The sequence below is a fragment of the Glandiceps talaboti genome, chromosome 1, assembly GCF_964340395.1.
Source record: "Glandiceps talaboti chromosome 1, keGlaTala1.1, whole genome shotgun sequence".
NCBI lineage: Eukaryota > Metazoa > Hemichordata > Enteropneusta > Spengelidae > Glandiceps > Glandiceps talaboti.
In genome coordinates this window covers 22,990,869-23,011,505 of record NC_135549.1, presented here as the reverse complement: position 1 = coordinate 23,011,505, position 20,637 = coordinate 22,990,869, and the positions used below count along the sequence as shown (strand labels likewise).

General features: G+C 37.1%; 1 protein-coding gene across 1 annotated transcript in view; it reads left to right on the top strand.

Moving 5' to 3' along the window:
- Positions 1-208: 208 nt before the first annotated feature.
- The window catches only part of LOC144434512 (lysine-specific demethylase 5A-like), a 29,074-nt gene continuing 8,645 nt past the window's right edge, over positions 209-20,637 (top strand). The window contains exons 1-20 of the mRNA XM_078122976.1: positions 209-467; positions 2,642-2,719; positions 3,842-3,901; positions 4,361-4,423; positions 4,917-4,985; positions 6,503-6,613; positions 7,163-7,297; positions 7,836-7,944; positions 8,190-8,374; positions 9,067-9,225; positions 9,793-9,912; positions 10,440-10,595; positions 10,931-11,112; positions 11,849-12,011; positions 12,341-12,460; positions 15,619-15,813; positions 17,535-17,716; positions 18,753-18,877; positions 19,850-20,000; positions 20,453-20,576. Coding sequence (XP_077979102.1) covers positions 318-467; positions 2,642-2,719; positions 3,842-3,901; positions 4,361-4,423; positions 4,917-4,985; positions 6,503-6,613; positions 7,163-7,297; positions 7,836-7,944; positions 8,190-8,374; positions 9,067-9,225; positions 9,793-9,912; positions 10,440-10,595; positions 10,931-11,112; positions 11,849-12,011; positions 12,341-12,460; positions 15,619-15,813; positions 17,535-17,716; positions 18,753-18,877; positions 19,850-20,000; positions 20,453-20,576 — 2,637 coding nt within the window. The 5' untranslated portion in view covers positions 209-317. The remainder of the gene's footprint in view (positions 468-2,641; positions 2,720-3,841; positions 3,902-4,360; positions 4,424-4,916; positions 4,986-6,502; positions 6,614-7,162; positions 7,298-7,835; positions 7,945-8,189; positions 8,375-9,066; positions 9,226-9,792; positions 9,913-10,439; positions 10,596-10,930; positions 11,113-11,848; positions 12,012-12,340; positions 12,461-15,618; positions 15,814-17,534; positions 17,717-18,752; positions 18,878-19,849; positions 20,001-20,452; positions 20,577-20,637) is intronic.

Genomic DNA, 20,637 nt, shown 5'->3' with positions numbered 1-20,637 from the left:
AGTATATTTTCATAGAATTTGTACAGAACATGGGACACTTTAACAATTTATGCCTGAATAATTTTACTAAATTAATAATATCTTAAGCAGGGGACGGAAACTCTGTAATATATATATCCTGCTAGACAAATTTAAGGTTCTATTTCTTTCAGCGATATTTCATTGTAGGAGGTGTGACCAGGCTGTACATGCAGACTGAGAATTACACAAAATGGCGTCGTTGTCTGCGGAAAGGATATGTAACGTCAGGTTTGTTGTGGGATTCTAGAAGTTTTTAATAGCAAGTGGCACGATATTGGATATTCAAGTCTGGGGACATGGCGGAATACTGCAATGATTTTCTACCCCCTCCAGAAGCGCCTGTTTTCGAGCCGACGGAAGAAGAGTTTGCGGACCCTTTGGGATACATCGCTAAAATCAGACCTGTCGCAGAGAAGGCCGGTATCTGCAAAATAATCCCACCTCCTGTAAGTAAAAGTTGGTTTCCTGAATCATGCAAGACATGTACATATATAGCAAAATGTCGTTTGGCATGTAAGAGCTGTTGTTTTCGAGACTGCTGTTACGGCACATGGTAGACGTGTCGTTAGGGTAAGACCATCATGGCGATCTATTGTCTATAGTTTAACTGTCTGTTTTGCATGGCCAGGTTACTTATCTGCAGAGCGCGTAGCCTTGAGACTCTTGACGAACTTTACTCAAACCATAACAAGAACGCCTTTGGTTCATTGAAGTCATTTCTCTCCTTATTTTTGTCCGTAAGTTGCGTAAAAATCAGTGACCAACGCCCAAAGGTAGTGTTAGCCTAGGTTGTCAGCTCGTACCCAGGAACTCTTCGGATGGATGACTAATATAATAAGATGCATGGATGCCACACGGTCAGTGCTCTGACGTTTCAGTCTATTTTCACAATCAAATCAACATTATGATGTGTTTCAAACCCAAGAGTAGACTCAGGTTTAGCATTTTCCAACCTGGATTTTCAACGCAAACATATGTCTATATTTTTTACATTGTGAATCCACGATAAAATACGATATAAAACGTTGGAAAAAATTTACATTCTAAACCTCGAATACCGAGGTAGGAATTTCGTTACGAAATATTTGAGTCCACAGATGCAGGGTGTATTTTAATCAATTGTCAATCTAAGATAAAATGTCGACATTTCACGACTTCCTAGTCGCACAGATTATGTAAAATTCAACCAGCCATTACTGTACAGTAAAACATAGACCACAAAAATATGGCATGGCAAACAACGATAGTGATTTGGGAAATTACTGAATACTCAAATTTACATTGTTTGAAACCGCCCAGGAAAAATGTGGAATTTTCAGCTTATAAATACTAAAAGCCATACAGTGTGGTTTATTGTTATTCTCAAATGTGAACTCTCTATATGGTGTTGTTTTCAGCCTTCATTGTCAGTTTGACTTTTTTTGGAAAAATTCTTATCTAAATTTTACCCTAGCTTCTTCCTAAGCACAGAGACCCCTTTTATGTTTCAAAAGCAAGTTCGAAATGTTCTTGTTTTTTCCTGATTATTTAGTGTACATAATTTAACAAACTGAAATATTTTTTTGGATCTAGTATAAATGAGATAAGAACACAGACCTAGTGTGAAGTGTGTTGTACAAAACTTGACTAAAAATCAAGTCAAAAGTGGAAAAGGATCCAACCATAAGATATTTTTAAAAAAACTGATTAAATGCACCATCTGTTTTCTATTTTTTTGAAACTCCTTGATCCTTCTCATCTCATTTAAGCTCACTGCTAAATTTAAGTATTTGCAATATCTCATGATTATTATTTTTAACATGTAAGTTGTTTATTTTTATGAAATGAAAATGTGAGTGAAAGCCTTTTTTTTTTGAAGTGGTACTAGTTTACCTTGGGAAATTAGTTTTGCTGGCAAATGAATGCTATCCAGAATATTTTTATGACGTAAGATTAACATCAAGAAGATTACATTGGTCCATTATTTTTTAACAGAAAGTGCCTCCAATGTCTTACTAATTGACCATAACTGTTTGGCCAGAGACAGAACTAATTATACATTATGAATGAATTTTAACTGTGATAATGCTGTTTTGTCTTTTGCTTTGGTGATTTATATTTATGCTCTCCCCTTGCAGATATATTTGATTAGTTTGTCTGACAATTCATTACATTATTGCCAGAGCCTTCCTGACTAGCTTTAGACCCAAATTGTTGCATACTGTGTTACTCCTAATCTGTGTGTGGTTCATTGAGCCCATTGCCCTTGAGATGGAGGGGCAGATACTGTTCAGACCTGATGAAATATGGCAGCCATTTTGATTGTAGGCAATATTATGGGATGCATTTCCTGGCTGTAGCTAGCAAGCCAGCAATGTCTGGAATGATCAGAATATTAGATAAATGGCTGTATTCATGAAATATCGAAACCTTTGTGTTGTTTATAATAATAATGTACAGTGCTTTTTCATTTGGTTGATATTTGATCATCAGATTTATCCATGTAAGGAACTCATTCTCAGTGTTTTGGAACCAATATTTCATTCTTATTTCCTTTGGTGGCAAATGTAGACAATAGAAATAGAGTAGGGTGTCATAAAAAAATGAAATGAATTGTTTTGATGTCTTACCTTTTCAATAGGATTGGCAACCTCCATTTGCTGTAGATGTCGAAAGCTTTAAATTTACCCCAAGAATCCAAAGATTGAATGAATTAGAGGTGAGTCATTGTGGTTTTATTTCCCTGTACATTGTATGGATAATGTTCATGAATGTATTGTTTTATGAATAATGAGAAAAAAAGGGAACATTTATTTAGCTATACTGTAACTACATGTACTCTAAATAGTACAGAATTATATACCACGAATGACCCAGTTCAAGTGAATCTCAATTTTGCCGTCTTTTTCATAGAGGTATTTTTGTGTGAATGAATTACCAAACTGTATGTCCTATAAATAGGTTGTAACCGTTCTTCAACTTCAAGTGTCCGTTACATTGAAATGGCCATTTGTTGTTTTAACTGCAAGAGCGAATAGAAAATAGGCAACTGTTGAAAGTGGATATGTCAGTTTACATTTATGTTTTGGGGTTTCCTAGAGTGATATTAGCATACAGCTGGTTAGTCATAACAAAGTAGAGGTTAACATGGTATGACCTTTGACATAAATACCCAAGTACTCGTGCAATTGTGCACGTTGACAGTGCAATATTATGTGTGCTGTGGTGTGTTCTATGGGTTACCATGATACTGGAAAGCCGGGTTGCCCACAGCATGTATCTGGTTAAAACAAATTGGATTTTTGTTTGTACACAGTGTACAGGTGCCTTCACAGCCAATTGTGATGCGCCAGTGTCTCAAAACTTGGTGTCCATCTTTTCTTAATATGTGGTAACTTGCAAGAAATTGTAGTTTTTAACACAACTGAATTTGTGATGAAAACAAGTTGCTTTTCGTCAGAGGGCACACTAATAATGTGTACGCGTCAAGTATTTTATTGACACCTCACTGACATATTTGTGAAGTTTTTTACCCATGAATAATATTTAGCTGTTTGGGGAAATTCATTTAAAGTTTGGAGGATGTAATTTTCAAGATGAACTGTACGGTCTGTGTTGAAACACAGCAGCAGTGTCAGAATTGTAGGTAAATAAATGACACTCAGCATTTAAGGGTCTTCAGACAGTTAATTGTTTGGTTCAGACATATGGATTCTGAATGTAATCAGGCCTAGGGGACATACTTACTTAAAATAGCCGTTGACACTTTTATGCTGTTTTTCATGTTATGTAAAAGAGTGACACAACTAGTGACTACATATATTATGATGTTTACTTACAGGCTAAAACTAGGATTAAGTTCAACTTTCTGGACCAGATAGCCAAGTTCTGGGAATTACAGGTAAATCATATTGATGTATTTTATTAAAAACAAAAGCATTTAAACAGCAACTTGTTTTATTCTTTATGAAACCAAATGTCCATGTTAGTTTTATTGTTAAAGCAGAATCTCAAAGATTCGCAAGGAGCAATGTTTAATGTCATCCTGTGTGTTTGTTTTGTATGTGTGTGTGTGTGTGTGTGTGTGTGTGTGTGTGTGTGTGTGTGTCTGACAGACAGAATTTGGTCTGTCTTTCTATTGTGATTCTTTTTGTTCAATTTGTCACCCATATTTGTTCCACATGTGTCAACCCCCTACCCCAAAACAGTTTGACCTCGTGTATTATTATTCGTGTGAATGGAATAGGGTGGAAGCTGTTACTATGAGGTTGGTCATAATATTATAATTTGAAATTCATGAAAGGTACATGTAACAAGAAGGATGTAAGTTTCTAAAAATGTATGTTTCATTTGATTCCAGGGATACAAGTTGAAAATACCAACAGTAGAACGAAAGGCCTTAGATCTGTATATGCTGAGTAAGGTACGTAAGCCATAGCTAATTAACTCTGTATGCAGACTCACTTCTACTAGAGCATTTTGTATACATGGTTCTGTTGTTATATGTTTAGTGTAATATACAACTGTAGACATCAGACCATAGAGACTTGTATCAAATTTGTGGTTTGATAAGAACAGTTTTATGGCCTCTTTGCATGTACATGAATTGTCAGGGGAACTTCAGATTTGTTTGTGAACATGAACTTTCATGTAAAGTGGCCATACAACTGTTCTTGTAATACTTGTCTCTCTGTATTCCAACATGCTATGGCAAGAGTTGTTATTCCATTTTACTTGTCCTGTTTGTAACAGGCTCTGTTTGTCAAAGGTCTGATGTCAGTGATTGTATTATGGTATGCAAATTGCACAAAAACTAAGAACAACTGAAATTTACACTACTTGATTCCCCGTTTGTTCATGCTATCTCAGTACATGTAGGGTTTGTGAAATGATAAATGTGTTTGTCTCGTACACAGACTGTTAATGAAGAAGGTGGCTTTGAAGTAATCACTAAAGAAAGGAGATGGTCTAAAGTGGCACATAGAGTAAGTATAAAAACTAACAAATCTTATTCAAATGAATGTTTTGTGAACTTTATGTTGGGGATAACATCACATTATGTTGTCAAGTTTTGACGTCCAATCAGCTATTATCGTAGTCAAGTATTCTGTGCAGTCTCAGTACTATGGGTTACTGGAGATCTTGTTCCCCAGCCTGTTGTATGTGACCAAGTCCAAGTCTCATTATTTTATGAGAACATAAAACAATGGAATTTCATTATCTTATCATAACATACCTTTATTGCCTTTCAAAAACATAAGTTCATTCATTCAACATAACTGATCATAAATATGTCACATTTTAATGTACTTTTATGGAATGATAAACGATATTTGCAGAACAGTTGCTACAATTTGTATTTGTATTCATTTATATGCATATTGAGTTGGATTCACTGATAGTGAAATGCATGATAATGTATCCATGGATATCCACTGAGTCGCCAATTTGTCAGTTCAAAGTTGTCAAAATGAAACAGGATTGAATCTGTATGCATCACATCATACCTAAAGTGGAACTGTCAATTTCTCACAGTACAATTGAATTTATATGTCTATACCATTAATGTATGCCACCAAGTATGTCTCTACATGTCGTTTAGATTTTGTTACAAATTGCTGAATGCAGTCAGCATCTGTAATGTTTGCTAGTCGGTAGATTTTAATCTTCAGCATGGTAAAAAAAAATATGCTGATGTTAGAATATACAGTCATTTGACCTTTGTCTATTACGTTACTTCCATGTATCTTCCATTACTATGCAAATGCCAAAGGCTTTTTTACTACTTTGTATTTTTTTAAATGCTCGTCCATCAACCTATATTAAGCGATATTGATATTACAAGCGATAAAGTCAGAAATTCAATACATCATTTTATAACATGGTTCCAAGTGAGTGGTACAGATACCCTAGCTAGTTTAGTGGGATTCATGTTACAGTGATAGATAGAAGGCAGATAGGTAACCGTAATGATTCTGACAATTTCAATATTTTCACAGCATTATGAGAGAGAATTTCTGAAAAGGTCACATAGAATTGGTTTCATTGGATTCACAGACAGTATTACATTGTAAATTGTAGGCATGTATGATAGGTGAATGAATATTCATAGAACAACTCTAGGTAGTAGTAGTGTAAAACAATGGCCCCAACTATACATGTACTCTCTGTGTTCATTTAAACTGAAGCTAGGGGGTTTAGAGGAGGGATAGCAATATGGGTTAAACTCCCTAGTTTATTTAAACATGATTTGTATTGTCCACAGTGAGCAGAGTGACTGATGTTTAGCTCCAGCTAATTCCCTGATTGTACTTTTTCTCCGATTTACCACTCATAACCATATTTCAGTAACAGCTTTCATCTATATGTCTGGCACTTTCATTGTCCAGGCAATGCCTCACTTATTTATCTGTCTGTCTCTTATACTAAGAACATTCCACAATGTTGATTGCCAGGCACTGCTTTTTTACTGAGGCCTAAATTGTTGTTTTATATTCCACAGCTTGGATATCCTCCAGGTAAAGGAGCTGGGTCATTGATCCGTGGCCACTATGAACGGATACTCTATCCTTATGATATATTCCAGTCAGGAGCACCTTTGGAAGCACCTCCTGTAAGTTTTGTAATGCAGTTATTAATTTCAAAACACAGATAATAAGTCCTGTTCCAAACTGTCTACAAAGAGTGTGGGGGTGAATTTGAAATGACAGTTACCATGTGGGATGAATGTTTCATTCCAAACATATGCTATGGTTAAATCAATCAACAAAATCAAACTTGAGCACATTGTACTCGATACCAGCAACTTGTGGACAAAGTATATTTTACATCGGGTTCTGCCCTTGCATGCATGTGTCCACCTTCACATCTCTGGCATGCACCAACCGATTTCAACCAAACCTAGCACAAAGGTAACATGCTACATGTATGCGAGACATGTGCACCTCACTTTGTTTTACTGCATCAAATATCACTGGATGGTGGCCATATTTGTTGGTAAATTTCACAATATGCATCATAACTTTGGCAATGTAATATGATTGAAGGCCTGTTTTACTTTAGTGTACATACCTTTCGATATCCACTGATTAGTACTACCAAGGTGTGAACATAAGAATAGTAATGTCTGACTCTCTACATCGTATCTACCCATTCCATCTAGCCTCCCATGGAAACCATGGAAGGGGAGACCAAAGGAAAGGACTATGTTCCTCACGGAATTGTGTCAAGACAAGCCATCAAACCAAGTAGTAATGTTGGTTATGGTCGAAGGGCTAAAAGACAGCAGCCTGCAGAGGCAAGTCAATAATTTGTAGTTAAATTTTGCATGTACTTTTAACAAAAATACCTTTGATCAAAGCCATCTGGAGAAAGTTTCCAGTGGAAATTTGTGTTAAACCCCAATGTTTGATTACCACAGTCTGGGATTACTGCTATCTATTCAATGGAACCATAGGAATCAAAGAGAATCATTCTTTAATTCAGGACTAAGTTTTGCTAGAGTTCTGCCTGGCAACTGTGTTGCAAATCCAAATTTTTGAATCTTAATCTCACATTGGCCTTACAAAGATGTCATGGATGTGATATGAATGTTGAAGATGATGATGATGAAGATGGTATAATTCATAGTTTATTTGCTAATGTATATTTAAAAAACACATCAGAAATCCTGTTGGCTCTTATGCTAAAAAAATAGCAGTTAAATACAACATCCAACAACAGTTACCAGTCAAATACAAACACTCACAAATTTAGCAATATTGATAGATTATCAGTCATCAGAGACAATATTGTGATAGTTAATGTTTATCATTATTTCAACTTTTTTCCCACAGGACATGAATATTGATATCAGCTCTAATCCAGAACTGAAGAAACTGCAACTGTATGGTGCTGGTCCAAAATTCCAAGGACTGGGATTGGTTGCAAATCAGAAAAGAGAAGGTGATGATATGTTACACTTTGTGTTAATAGTAATGGTAGGCCGACAGTTAGCTCTTTGCATATCAGGAGTAATTATAGATTATGCAAATATTGTTGTTCTGTTGAGACGCAATATGGAAAATTTAACAAAATCAACTCTGACTTTTTCGACGTAGTGTTGAGATATTGGACAGATTTGTATATGTATCATGTATATATATAGCTATCTCTTCTTTCTCATTGACTTACTTTCTGTCTGTGTTCAGGGGAAGATATACCCGATATAAAGATGGAAGAGAAACCCAAGATCAAGCAAGAGAGAGATATTGATCCGGATTATGTAGAACCCAAATTTAAAGGCAAGTCACCAAGAAAGGATGATACGGCAGGAACCAAAATGAAGATGAGAGACAGAACTGGCGCTCTTAGTTCCCAGTTTGTAAGTATTGTTGTAAGTATTGCAGTCAAAACCCACCCTGTCTATTCTAGTTGTGGTCATGTTGAGAGTGTGAGATGTTTGTGGTTGGACCTTTGGTATACATGAAAAATTGTCATGGTTGCGTAGAGACAAAATAGAAATTGAACTCACAGCTACCAAACACGGCGCTCGGTCATCATAATAGTTTTGACACCTGGAGACGTGTATGTATGTGCACTCTGATGGAATGAAAGTCAGAATGATGAGGATCCACACTATTATGTAGAAGATGATTTAGGCTATTTGGCTTGAATACAAAACTATTTCACTGTATACAAGTTGAACCTTATGAAAGTTACAGTTCAGATTCAGATACTTTATTGCCTTAGGGTCTTATGTATAAAAAAAAATTGGAATGTGACTATTCCGGAGCATTCCTAAATACAGGGTAAAAAAAAAAAGAAGATAAAAGTGAAAATCAAGACTCGTTTAAAAATTGAATTGCAGACAGGTAAAAGCCTTTCCTAAGATGTTCAGTGGATGACTTTATACTATGATAATTCCGACCAGACTGTAAAAGATTTAAGTGTCACTGGAATATTTTTTCCGTGAGGAAGCAAACTGACTAAAGCCCAAATTGTTTGAATACTCTGTTTGGACTTCAGCTGAATTAATTTACAATTTGTTTATGATTAATAGTTGTATCTTTGTTGTGACTTTTACAGATTGATATGTATGTATGTCATACCTGTGGTAAAGGAGATGCAGAGGATTCATTACTGCTATGTGATGGCTGTGATGATAGCTATCATACATTCTGTCTTATTCCACCATTGTCAGCAGTACCGAGAGGAGATTGGAGATGTCCAAGATGTGTAGCAGAGGTGAGTTATACACAAGTTGTTATTCTGTTTACCAAAGTGCACATCTCCAAGTTTTTGTCCATCCACTCGTTGACAGCATGACGTCGAGTATGAAAATGATGTTGGCGGCTGTACCTTTCATATTTGATATGGTACCTTGATTGTGATCAAACTTTACCCTCCCTGCCCCCTCAATAAGGGAATGTATACTTTGTATGACTGTATACTTCAAGACCATGGCATTTGAAATAGGCCAATGTAAAAAAAAAAGACGATACATACTGAATCAGATGTTAATCGATTATGAAGAGATATGCAAAAAAACAAGAAGCTCAATGAAATTGAAGTGTGTGTGTGTGTGTGTGTGTGTGTGTGTGTGTGTGTGTGTGTGTGTGTGTGTGTGTGTGTGTGTGTGTGTGTGTGTGTACCTGCATATCTTCCAATGTTTGTGTCTGTATAAACAAGTTTATACAAAGGCTGGAGAGTAATTTGTATAGCAGTTTAGGATGCCAGTAAAATGCTAAGAATAGCGATACAGAAGTGTATGTTGTTACCATTCAACTTACTGTCTTTTATTTTATTTTACAGGAATGTAGCAAACCCCAGGATCCATTTGGATTTGAACAAGCCACCAAGGAATATACTTTGCAGTCATTTGGTGAGATGGCAGACATGTTTAAAGCTAATTACTTCAACATGCCAGTACATGTAAGTATACATATACGACTTCAGTCATGTCGCACTAAAAAGCAAAAATTATAATTTCTTCAGGTTGTTAATGAATATGATTCACCTGTGGAGCATTGACAAAACATTCATTCTTGCAGCATGTCAAGATATCAGTTTTAGTAATGATGACAAAAAACCTGAAAAAAATATGAAAATATCGTTTTCAAAAAAGGGACTTTGGATAAACGTTCGGCATGTCATAGCTGAGCTTTATTACTAATATTAGTCAGTGTGGCATAGGGATAGGTTTACACAGTTTGCTCAGAGTACCGATAATCTGATCTAAATTCATAAATTTAACTTCAGTTTGCACCAAGAAACACTAGTAGCTTACCATATCTTCATTGGGTATCCACCATAGCTTTGTCATTGTTTTCTGAAGTCCTGATGATTGCGTGACTTCAGATAATTAGGCTGGTTGTGTTTTTATATTGGAATGTCCTCATTATCTCGTTGATGACTTGATGTCACACGTCTGATGGATTTACAATTTCTTAATGTTTTAGATGGTTCCGTGTGAAACTGTTGAGAAGGAGTTTTGGCGTTTGGTGAGTTCTCTGGAAGAAGATGTAGCAGTGGAGTATGGTGCTGATATTCATTCCATGGAGTATGGCAGTGGTTTCCCAATGAAAAAGACGGCATCGGCAACGGGTGAAGATGATGTAAGGAAACACCATATCTTGACCGTTTCATTTTGTGTTCTAGGAATATAACTTGTATCATAGCAAGAATATTGTCGACACCATCTTAGTGATGAAAATGAACCTTGCCTTAAAAAATCCTCTTCATGTAAAGTCCATGTAATAAGACGGTGGTCATGGCAGGATTAGGGTTTTAATCCACTCACATGATTTGCAAAAGCTACCTTATCAGCTAAGCTGAGTTTATATACTTTGCATATGTTTGTTGTATTACACCAAAACCCCCAAAAAGTTTTGCTAATCTATCTTGACACACAGAGCTTTAATTTGAATATTCATAATTTTTTTATTCTCAGGCGTATGTGAACTCGGGTTGGAATTTAAACAACCTACCAGTGTTGGAGAAGTCTGTACTGTGTCATATTAGTGCAGATATATCAGGAATGAAGATACCATGGTGTTATGTCGGCATGTGTTTCTCCGCTTTCTGTTGGCACAATGAAGATCACTGGAGTTATTCCATTAACTATATGCATTGGTAAGTGTCCCCTTTCTTGTTTTGTCCATTCCAAACCTTGCGCCACAGACCCTTCTATCCAGTTTAAATGAAATCAGTAAAGCTAAAAGGGAGTAGCCAAGTGATAACCACGTTTACCATTAACCTTTGTGGTTGATATTGCCTGAATCATCATACTGGGAACATGTTTATTCTATGTCAGATTTTGGCATTGGGTTGGCATAGTCATGCAACCGTGAAATCTCAAACGAAACCTGCATACGGTAACAGTAGACTCAGTCTAGGGCTATCTGTGGCATTGAATCTTAAGATCTCTCTGTATATCTAACTCAATGAAGTCCTGAGATGAAATTTCAAAAACAACGAAGCCACCCATGCAGTCATTAACATCATCATTGTTAATCAATCAAAGAATTCTGCCCAATGAATAATGAACCCAAAGTTGACTTCGCCATGAATTGGATGGAGTGAAGAGATACCATAGGTAGCATCTCTAGACTACAGCAGACTCGCATCTCTAATGATAGCATATATGGATAAAACATTTGCTCACTTTATAATTGTGCTTTCAAAATAGCTGAATGCTTTCAAACTAACATAAATTGAACCTCAGTGTGAGAAATAGAGTTTGTGGCTCTTAGGTCTCCTTGCATTAATTGCAATGATAGAGTATGCCTGACACGTCCTAAAACATGCCCTCCTCCCACCCCAAAATAAAAAATGTTCACAGTAAATGATTGTTGTGTTATTTTTACAGGGGAGAACCAAAGACCTGGTATGGTGTACCGGGACCAAAAGCAGAAGAGTTTGAAGAAGTAATGAAAAGAGCTGCACCGGAATTATTCCATGCTCAGCCAGACTTGCTGCATCAGTTGGTTACTATTATAAACCCCAATGTCCTGATGAACGCAGGCGTACCAGTAAGTCACAGTGTTGAAAAGGCAGATTGTTTCATTCTCTAAACATGTATGAAATCATGAAGTGCAATGAAAGGGTTACAGTACAGTAGTAGAACAGTACACCCGTGTCTTGTTTTCATTCCTAATTTTCAGTCAGTTTGCTGTAAACAGTGTCTAGATATTTATGTAATGTGTATTATTTTCAATCCCTTTTTTGCTGGCCGCATACACATTTACATTTTTGGGGGGATGATCATTTACGTAATGTATGTCATTGATACTGGTGAGAATATCCCTGTAATACCACAGGTTACATTGACCTAATATATTACAAATGTATGTTTATATAGATTGTGAGAACTAACCAGTGTGCTGGTGAGTTTGTCATCACCTTTCCACGGTCCTACCATGCTGGATTTAATCAGGGATATAACTTTGCCGAAGCTGTCAACTTTTGTCCAGTTGACTGGGTAAGTACACCTTGTATAAGTCTAGTTACAGCAATAAGAACACAACTAGATGAATTTGGATTGTTTGCCGCATTCACCCATTTCTCAGTGTGTCATTTATAAGGAGATATTATGTGGTGTGTAAGTAGTTTTGTTAAATCAGGTTTCTCGATAAAAAACTCAGATTATACACTCATAAAGGAACCAATGTGGTCATTTAAAACAAGAGCAAAGCCACCAATTTACAAATATCCAGATATTATTGATTTCAAATTGAGAATCACAGAAAGTGTATGAAAGAATTTGTGCCATGCCAGCTTAATTCTTCCATGAAAAGAGATGTTCTATCCTCGCCACCCGGGGTCCCCTCTCCCAAATATTCAAATTTTTACTTTGCAATCCATAAACACCATCAATAAAACAAAAATCAAAAATCATCTCTGTCATTTGTGGACGAACTTGTGAATATGAATAGAGTCTGTGTGCAACTGACATCAAACCATGGACAAACGGAATCTGTTACAAACAGAGAAAGTAAACAAATTGATTGGATTTAATAACACTTGGCATAGCATATTAGGAGTACTGAGATTTATTACATTCCAACAGTTTTGTGTCCACTTTACTATTATAATAGGTCACGTTTCACAAACAAATTTCCAGTTCCCCTGGCATTTCAAGTACATATTCATCCACTGTCTAATGTCAGCAGTTGTATGTCCTCAGCTCAGTTGAGTTTATTCAGTTACTCTAGTCTGTTTACTGTAAACGCACTAATTAAGGGCGGGTATTTAATTTAGCGGATTACGCGGACAAGAAGAAGTCGCGAAATTAAACCCCCGTTAAAAATAAAACCTAGACGTCAGAACATCCGGTCACATTGCATCACCTCTACACTCATCCCATCCACACGTAGTACACACATGCAAACGGGAAAATATACGCAACGAACACAATCAACTCAGTGGACATGACGAGTTTATCTTTGCACTGTACAACGTTTTAATCAACCATCAATAAAAAAAACCTACATTTCTTTCAGGAAAATAATCTCAATTCTTGTTAAATCAAATCAAATCTCGCCAAAAAGCCACGGGAATAAATTCAAAAACAAAGTGTAGAGTTCATCAAAAGTGACATGGTAAATAAAACAACGTACTGCACTACTGATAACGTTCTGTGTGAGTTTATTATCAAATACTAGTAACAGCCAGCTTACGTGAAACAGGACAGTATACCGGCCTCCCTAAATCCACTACACAATTGTTCATTATGATGAGACAGTTCTTGAACTGCTGACACTAACCACTTCGCATGGATTGGCTTCAGGTACGAGAGTTTCATATCAAAAGTTGGGTCGCCACTTTCCTCTGTCAAAGACGCACACACTTTGTCGGCATACCACTTCTGAAACTCGCTCTTCAGTAGGTCCTTGAACACTTTGTTTACTGACAAATCTAGAGGCTGGAGTCTATCTGTACATGATGCAGGAACAAAAACGGGAGAAATGTTCAGATCGCGAAGTTTCTGAAGCAATGAGTCCGTACGATGAGCTTTGTATACGTCGAATATTGCCACTGCTTGTTGATCGGCGGGAAGCTCGAGGCTTGCTCGTGTCTCTTCTATGTAGGGGGCGATGACCTTTTCAACGTACCGTAGCATTGATGCTTCCGTTGACCAATGACTCTCGGTGTGGTGGATGTCCCAACTAGCGGGAAATGTGTATGACGGGTGACAACGATCTGTTTTGCCTTGATAAAGCAGTTGTGGTGGAAGGAAGTGGCCATCGGATGAACATGCGAAGACAGCGGTGATCTGGCGTTTGTCATCGAGACCCGAGATCGGAACTTGATGTGACCCCTCTAACTCCATCGTCCATTCACCAGCAGGAATTATGGAAACGCCCGTTTGATCCCAGTTGACGACGAGGGGTGGTGGAATGTTGTATTCTGCAACTGCCGTCTCAATTCTCGTAAGAAATCCTGCTTTGAGTTCATCGAAGTCATCGCCAACGATTTTCTTACATGCTTTGGTGCCTTTACGTTTGACGTACCCCATACGACGTAGCAACGATCGCGCCCACTCTGTATTCAGCGTGATATGACCACCAAATTCAGACAGCAGACTTCGTTTTTCACTGAGAATCAGGCCTTTAGCAATACCAAGGACAATCGATGTGTTGACTACACCACCCTTTAGACGTAGTTGCTTGATGTAGGACTGTACTTTAGAATCGAGTTCTCTACCAAGTAAAAGAGGGCGGCCACGGGTGGTTGGAGTGGTGTTTTCAGTGTTATTGACGATGTTTTTTGTGTACCATTTCTTCATTCCACGGATCGTACTTTCATTGATAGGTTTTTCGAGTTGCTTGTTGAAATGTCGTACTGCATTAGCGTAACCATTTAGGATAGCGTATCTGGCAATTTTCGTTTTATGTTCATCATCGTAGTGTTGGTAGGTACCACGCTTTCGTTTTCTAGTTGTAGCAGTCACTTCATCGTTGATGATAACCATCGCCTCTGGGGAAATGCCACAGCTATCTACGTCATCTTGGTTGTTTGGATCAGGCTGAAACGGTTCTGATGGCGGCTGATAACTTTTCTGTACGAAGTAACGTCTGATACCGAAGGAAGACATGCTTACACTTCACTAGTAATCAGGAGTAATGATAGAAATGACTAAAACACAGACTGTATTTATAGAAGAATATCTTTTAATGTTCCGGCTGTGAAATAGGTATTCCTTTTCGGCATCATGTCGGTTTATGTTTGTTTACAGAAAAATATTCTTTCAACATGCGGCTGTGAAAATATTTAATTGTTACAAGGTAACACTCTCATACATACAATAATGATCAGTTACAGAGGTGTTAACGCAGTTTTTATTCAAAGGTGATCGCGGCGTGTCACACACAGCATACAACAATGAGCTTTACAATTCATACTCTTTGTACTCTCTTTTGAGAATCCGCCTATTTAAATCCCGCCTATTGTTTCAAGAGAGTGAAACCGCGAAAAAAAATACGCGCCCTAATAAGTGCGTTTACAGTATATTGTGAAGAGCCTGACATAAACTACAGACAAGGTTATATAGAGAAGTCAGACTGGTACGTGGATGTCTTCTAAGTTGCTACTGCGTGGGCTATAAATCCACTATTCTTGTGTTTACCTCCCTAACAGCTTCCATTGGGTCGAGACTGCATTGATCACTACAGATACCTACATAGATTCTGTGTGTTCTCACATGAAGAACTGGTGTGTAAGATGGCAGCAGACCCAGATAGCTTAGATCTACAGATGGCTGCTGCAGTGCACAAAGAAATGTTAGCCATGGTAGATCAAGAAAAGAAACTTAGAAAGATAATGCTTGAAAGGGTAAGGAAATGGTTTTTAGCACAACTGAACTGATAGCAATGTACTTGGTTGGATAGGCAACTGGATAGCCATTCAGCAAATGAACACCTATTGTTAGCATGGACTAGCATATGGATAAACATTTTTAAAAACTGTACAGTTGTGGTACAATGCCATTGGCAGTATTTTTGGTGCATGAAGTATGGTGTAGTGTATTAGGGGTCAGATGAGGGACGTCTATGCAGAGTATGATTGTTATGTTTATATGTACAGTATAATAGTTTCATCATATTGGGGTCAGGAGGTCCCAGGTAGTACATCATGAAATTAGCCATGTTTGAGGATAGTGTAGTGCTATCCTTCATCAAATCTCAAGATCTCTCTTTAGCAAGACAGGGTTAGAGATACTGCTGAGATCGATTGCTAATATTTGGGTACTGGGTATGTAATTCTTTTGTAATTGGTGCAAAAGCTGGTGCACTTGAAATAGGCTTGTTACATTGGTTTTCACAGGATGGTGTTAAGTGAAACTGTGTCGTCTATAAGCAGGACTAGGTTAGAGAGGATATGATACCACGTTGTCATCCAGAATAAGAAATGATTCGATACCACAGTGACATCCAGACTATGTTTGAGAGTGAATGGATGATAATAATAATCTTTAGTTATACTGGATAGTTCTTTAAGCATATAAAAACTTGTCTCCCAAGAAGTCCAGTGAGGGCCATCCCTGAAATCACCATTGCAATGTTTGTTACTTATTTGCTTATTATAAAAGACTATTACAATCTGTTTGATCAAATCAGTATCAGTAAAGTTTAATTAGAAGGCAGTTTCATCACGTGTGAAGAATCTGACATTCTATGTTCTGTGAACTCTTTAAGAAAAAAATGGTAAAAAAAAGCATACTCAATACTCTGGAAAAAGTACTATAAGCCAGGAAAATAATCAGTGATAATGATAATGATAAGTCATTTCCTAAGAAATACCATGGTGGACTATCAAACTCTATCCCTCATCACCACTATGCTCTTCCTGTTTACTTGCACCTTACACATTGCCATAAATTGACAGGCCTTGACCCAGTGTACACAGAACTCTTTGTCAACACTGGCATGACAGTAACAGTTTACAATCAAATGTTTATACAGATGGCTGGTAATTGTGTATTTGGCATTGATGCTGTTTATCCATGTCTAGCCTACATTGATTGTACTTCCTGGAATCGCTGTACTTGCACTGATAATTATTATTGTATGACCTACCCAGTTGTTTGAAATATGTAGGCAAGGAACTTTTGGTTAGACTGAGAGCATGGTGTACATGTTGTCCTTGAAATGCAAACAACTGAATCTTGATAGGGTATGATCCCAGGGTATGGCAATCTGACCTGACACTCGACATACTGGAGAATGACATTGTCAAGCTTAGATAGCCAAGTCTCTTGGGCTGATTTGGTCAAGTAGATGCCTACTATACAAACAGTATATCAGAGTGGCTTGGTGGAAAGGGAAATAAGTAAAAGCAACACAAGCTGAGTTAATACACCCTTTTTTTGCCAGGATGAAAAAAAAAATGATAGAAAACCTCGAACTATTGTAGAGTAATGTTTATGTGGATAGTAGCCTTGGGAGATACACCATTTCAAGACTCTAAATCTACAGACGAGGTTAGCCACAAAGCAATGTTAATACATGCCTTCAGCCCCCTTTATTCATGTATTTTGTTTTGTTGACATGCAGGGAACTTCTGAAGCTGAAAGAGAAGCGTTTGAATTACTGCCAGATGATGAGAGACAGTGTGACTTCTGTAAAACAACCTGTTTCCTGTCAGCAGTGACATGTCCTTGTAGTCCTAACAAGCTTGTATGTATTCATCATGTAGATTATCTCTGTGCTTGCCATCCGTCAAAACACTGCCTCAGGTGAGTGCACTTAATTGGAGTCTCGTCTCTTTATGTAAATCTTTTTATGGGTTCTTGCTATGGTTTGGGAACCACAGTAATATGGGGGAGGGAGGAGGGGGGGGGGAGGTGTTGCAGTCAGATAAAACTTGCATAGATTTCCATCCTGGTATCATCATTTTGGTTAAAACACTGCTTCGGGTAACATGATTTTCCAAAACACTTTGCATATAAAACTTGCATAGATTTTAACCAGTATCGTAATTTTGGTGCTAGACCCTGGTAAAACACTTTGGGAATCACAGGTAGAGTTTACCTACTTTATATTGTCCTTTAATTAATGAAAACTCACTGATTTCTTTATTAAATGAAAAATAGCTACTACCATTAATAGAAGCCTGTACTCTTAAAATCATCAAGCAGTGGAGGAAAGATATCACCAAGAATGAATGGTCTTATTAAAAATTGCAATGTTATTCACACATTCGTAGATATGATAGAAATGTTTTCTTGTCTATAACATTGAATACTCACATTGATTCACTGCCTAGGTGTAACCTATTCATGCAAGTTTTCTACTTTTCTGTGTTATGCTGAATGTCTTTGATTTTGAACTTGACTATTCATCTTGCAAACAATGAGAAGTGCAATGTTTATAAAACATGACTGATTCAATAAATTGAAGGTCATTTTACATGTCTTGGCACCATAATCAAATTGAGGTGTTATACATTCATTATATCCCAAAACACTGCCACTATGGAACTCACTACCTCAAGAAGCTCGCTGTGCACCTAACGTACAAGCCTTCAAAAACTGCACTGAATGCTATCAACACTAGGTCCTAGGGCTCCTTTAGTACTTTGATGGTATTGCCCCACATGTGTCCCTCGACTAGTACGGGACAACCAGTAGTGGTGCTTGTACGTCTATGATACAGATACAGTGACATGATGTGCATGCTTGAAGTGTCGATGTGCATTGCTATCTCCTGTTACATAAATCTCTGTAGGTATTAATGCATGATGTAACACGATATGTTGATTTATCATTGTAGGTATCGCTACACTCTTGATGAGCTTCCAGCTATGTTACATAGATTGAAGATCAGAGCCGAGTCATTTGATAATTGGGCAAATAGAGCCAGACACGCTTTAGAAGCATCACAAGACTCCAAACTGGGTAAGAATAGTTGTAATCTGATATTCTAAACTTCTCTACAAGCTATATTGATGTTATTTGCCATGATTTGTTAGAAAAAAGAGAGTGACACATAATTATGTAACAACGATATGATGTGATATGGTAGTCTAGAGGCTGTCCATTTTGTCTGAATCTGAAGATCTCTTTATCCAATGATGGGGTTAGAGATGATTCGATAACCACGTTGGTATCCAGACGAGTGATATGGATATTCAGTCTATAAAGTTGTCCAGAGAGTATTTAAAGTGTCAGGGTTGTACAAGTCTATAGCCAAGTTCCAAGTTTTGGGGAAATACATGATTAATTATAGTTTAGTCCATGAACTTTAACCTGCATGTATCTATATGTTTTGTGACCTAAAGATGTAGTTGCATTGAAATGATGCAGATTCTAGGTACAACTGCTGACATTAGACTGTTGATGACCAAAACCTGTTACAAACAAGGAAAGTAAACAAAAGAATTGGATCAATAACACTTAGCAGAACAGAGCAGGTTTGAACAGCAGAGGCTTGTATTACATTTCATGGTTTGATAAGAGCAGTGTTATGGCCTCTTTATATGTGTACATGAAATGCCAGGGGAACTAGACATCTGTTTGTGAATGTGAAGTATGTAAAGTGACCATAAAACTGTTCTTATCAAATGATTAAGTGTAATACTGTATAAGTCTGTGTACTTCCAATATGCTGTGCCAGGTGTTATTAATCCAATTCATTTGTTTACTTTCCCTGTTTGTAACAGGTTCTGTTCGTCAATGGTCTAATGTTGGCTGTTGTATTTTAGAATAATTGCTGTTTATTTAAAATGAGACGTGACAGTGACCAGTATGTAAACATTTCTTACCTGAAGTAAAGGGAATTATTGTTCTATGGTCCTTTGATTAAATAGCATTTGATGGACACTTGCATGGATTAAAAACATTGCAATGATATTTTTGTTTGATTTGTAGACGTGACAGATTTTAAGTTGATGATACAAGAGGCAGAAGAGAACAAGTTTCCTGACAATGATATGTCACAGAATCTTGTATCAGCTGTAGGAGAAGCAGAGAGGTGTGCTAGTGTAGCTGTACAGTTAGTCAGTAAAAAGGTCAAACCAAGGTGAGTGTTTTATTTGGTGTCTGTATCATAATATATGTATGCATGTATTCATTGTGTATGGTTTGATGAACAGAGATTGAACATTTGCTTTGTGTATCATGTCTAGGAAAGCCAAATTTGGTTTGAGTGAAGTACATTTGGAAATAATATACAACTGAACAAAATTACAGTACAAATTGTGTATGAATAAGTTTGTGTTTGGCATTTATTGTGCTTTTTCCCAAATATACAAATAAAAGTGTATTTGACAGTTTTGACCCTGTTTAGTGTGTTTTTCTCTAACTTGATATAATGTCAAAAAAACTGGTGGTGAGTCCTTGGAAGTATGCAACAAAGCTGTGTTTTGAGTTCTTGAGACATTTAACGTTAAAATCATTATAAAAATGTATTTGACCCCCTTGTGTGTATTTCTCTAACTTACTATATATATGTATCATTATTTTGATACTTAGTCGGACTAAACCTGCTGGTGAGGCCTCTAAGTATGCTGCAAAGCTGACATTAGAAGAATTGCAATGCTTCATGCAACAAGTGATGGACCTGCCATGTGAAATCAAGGAAGCTGAATTGATCAGGGTAAAGCTACATATCAAAGTTGTCTGTGTTGTGTAGTTTAGAGTTGATATCATGTCTGTTG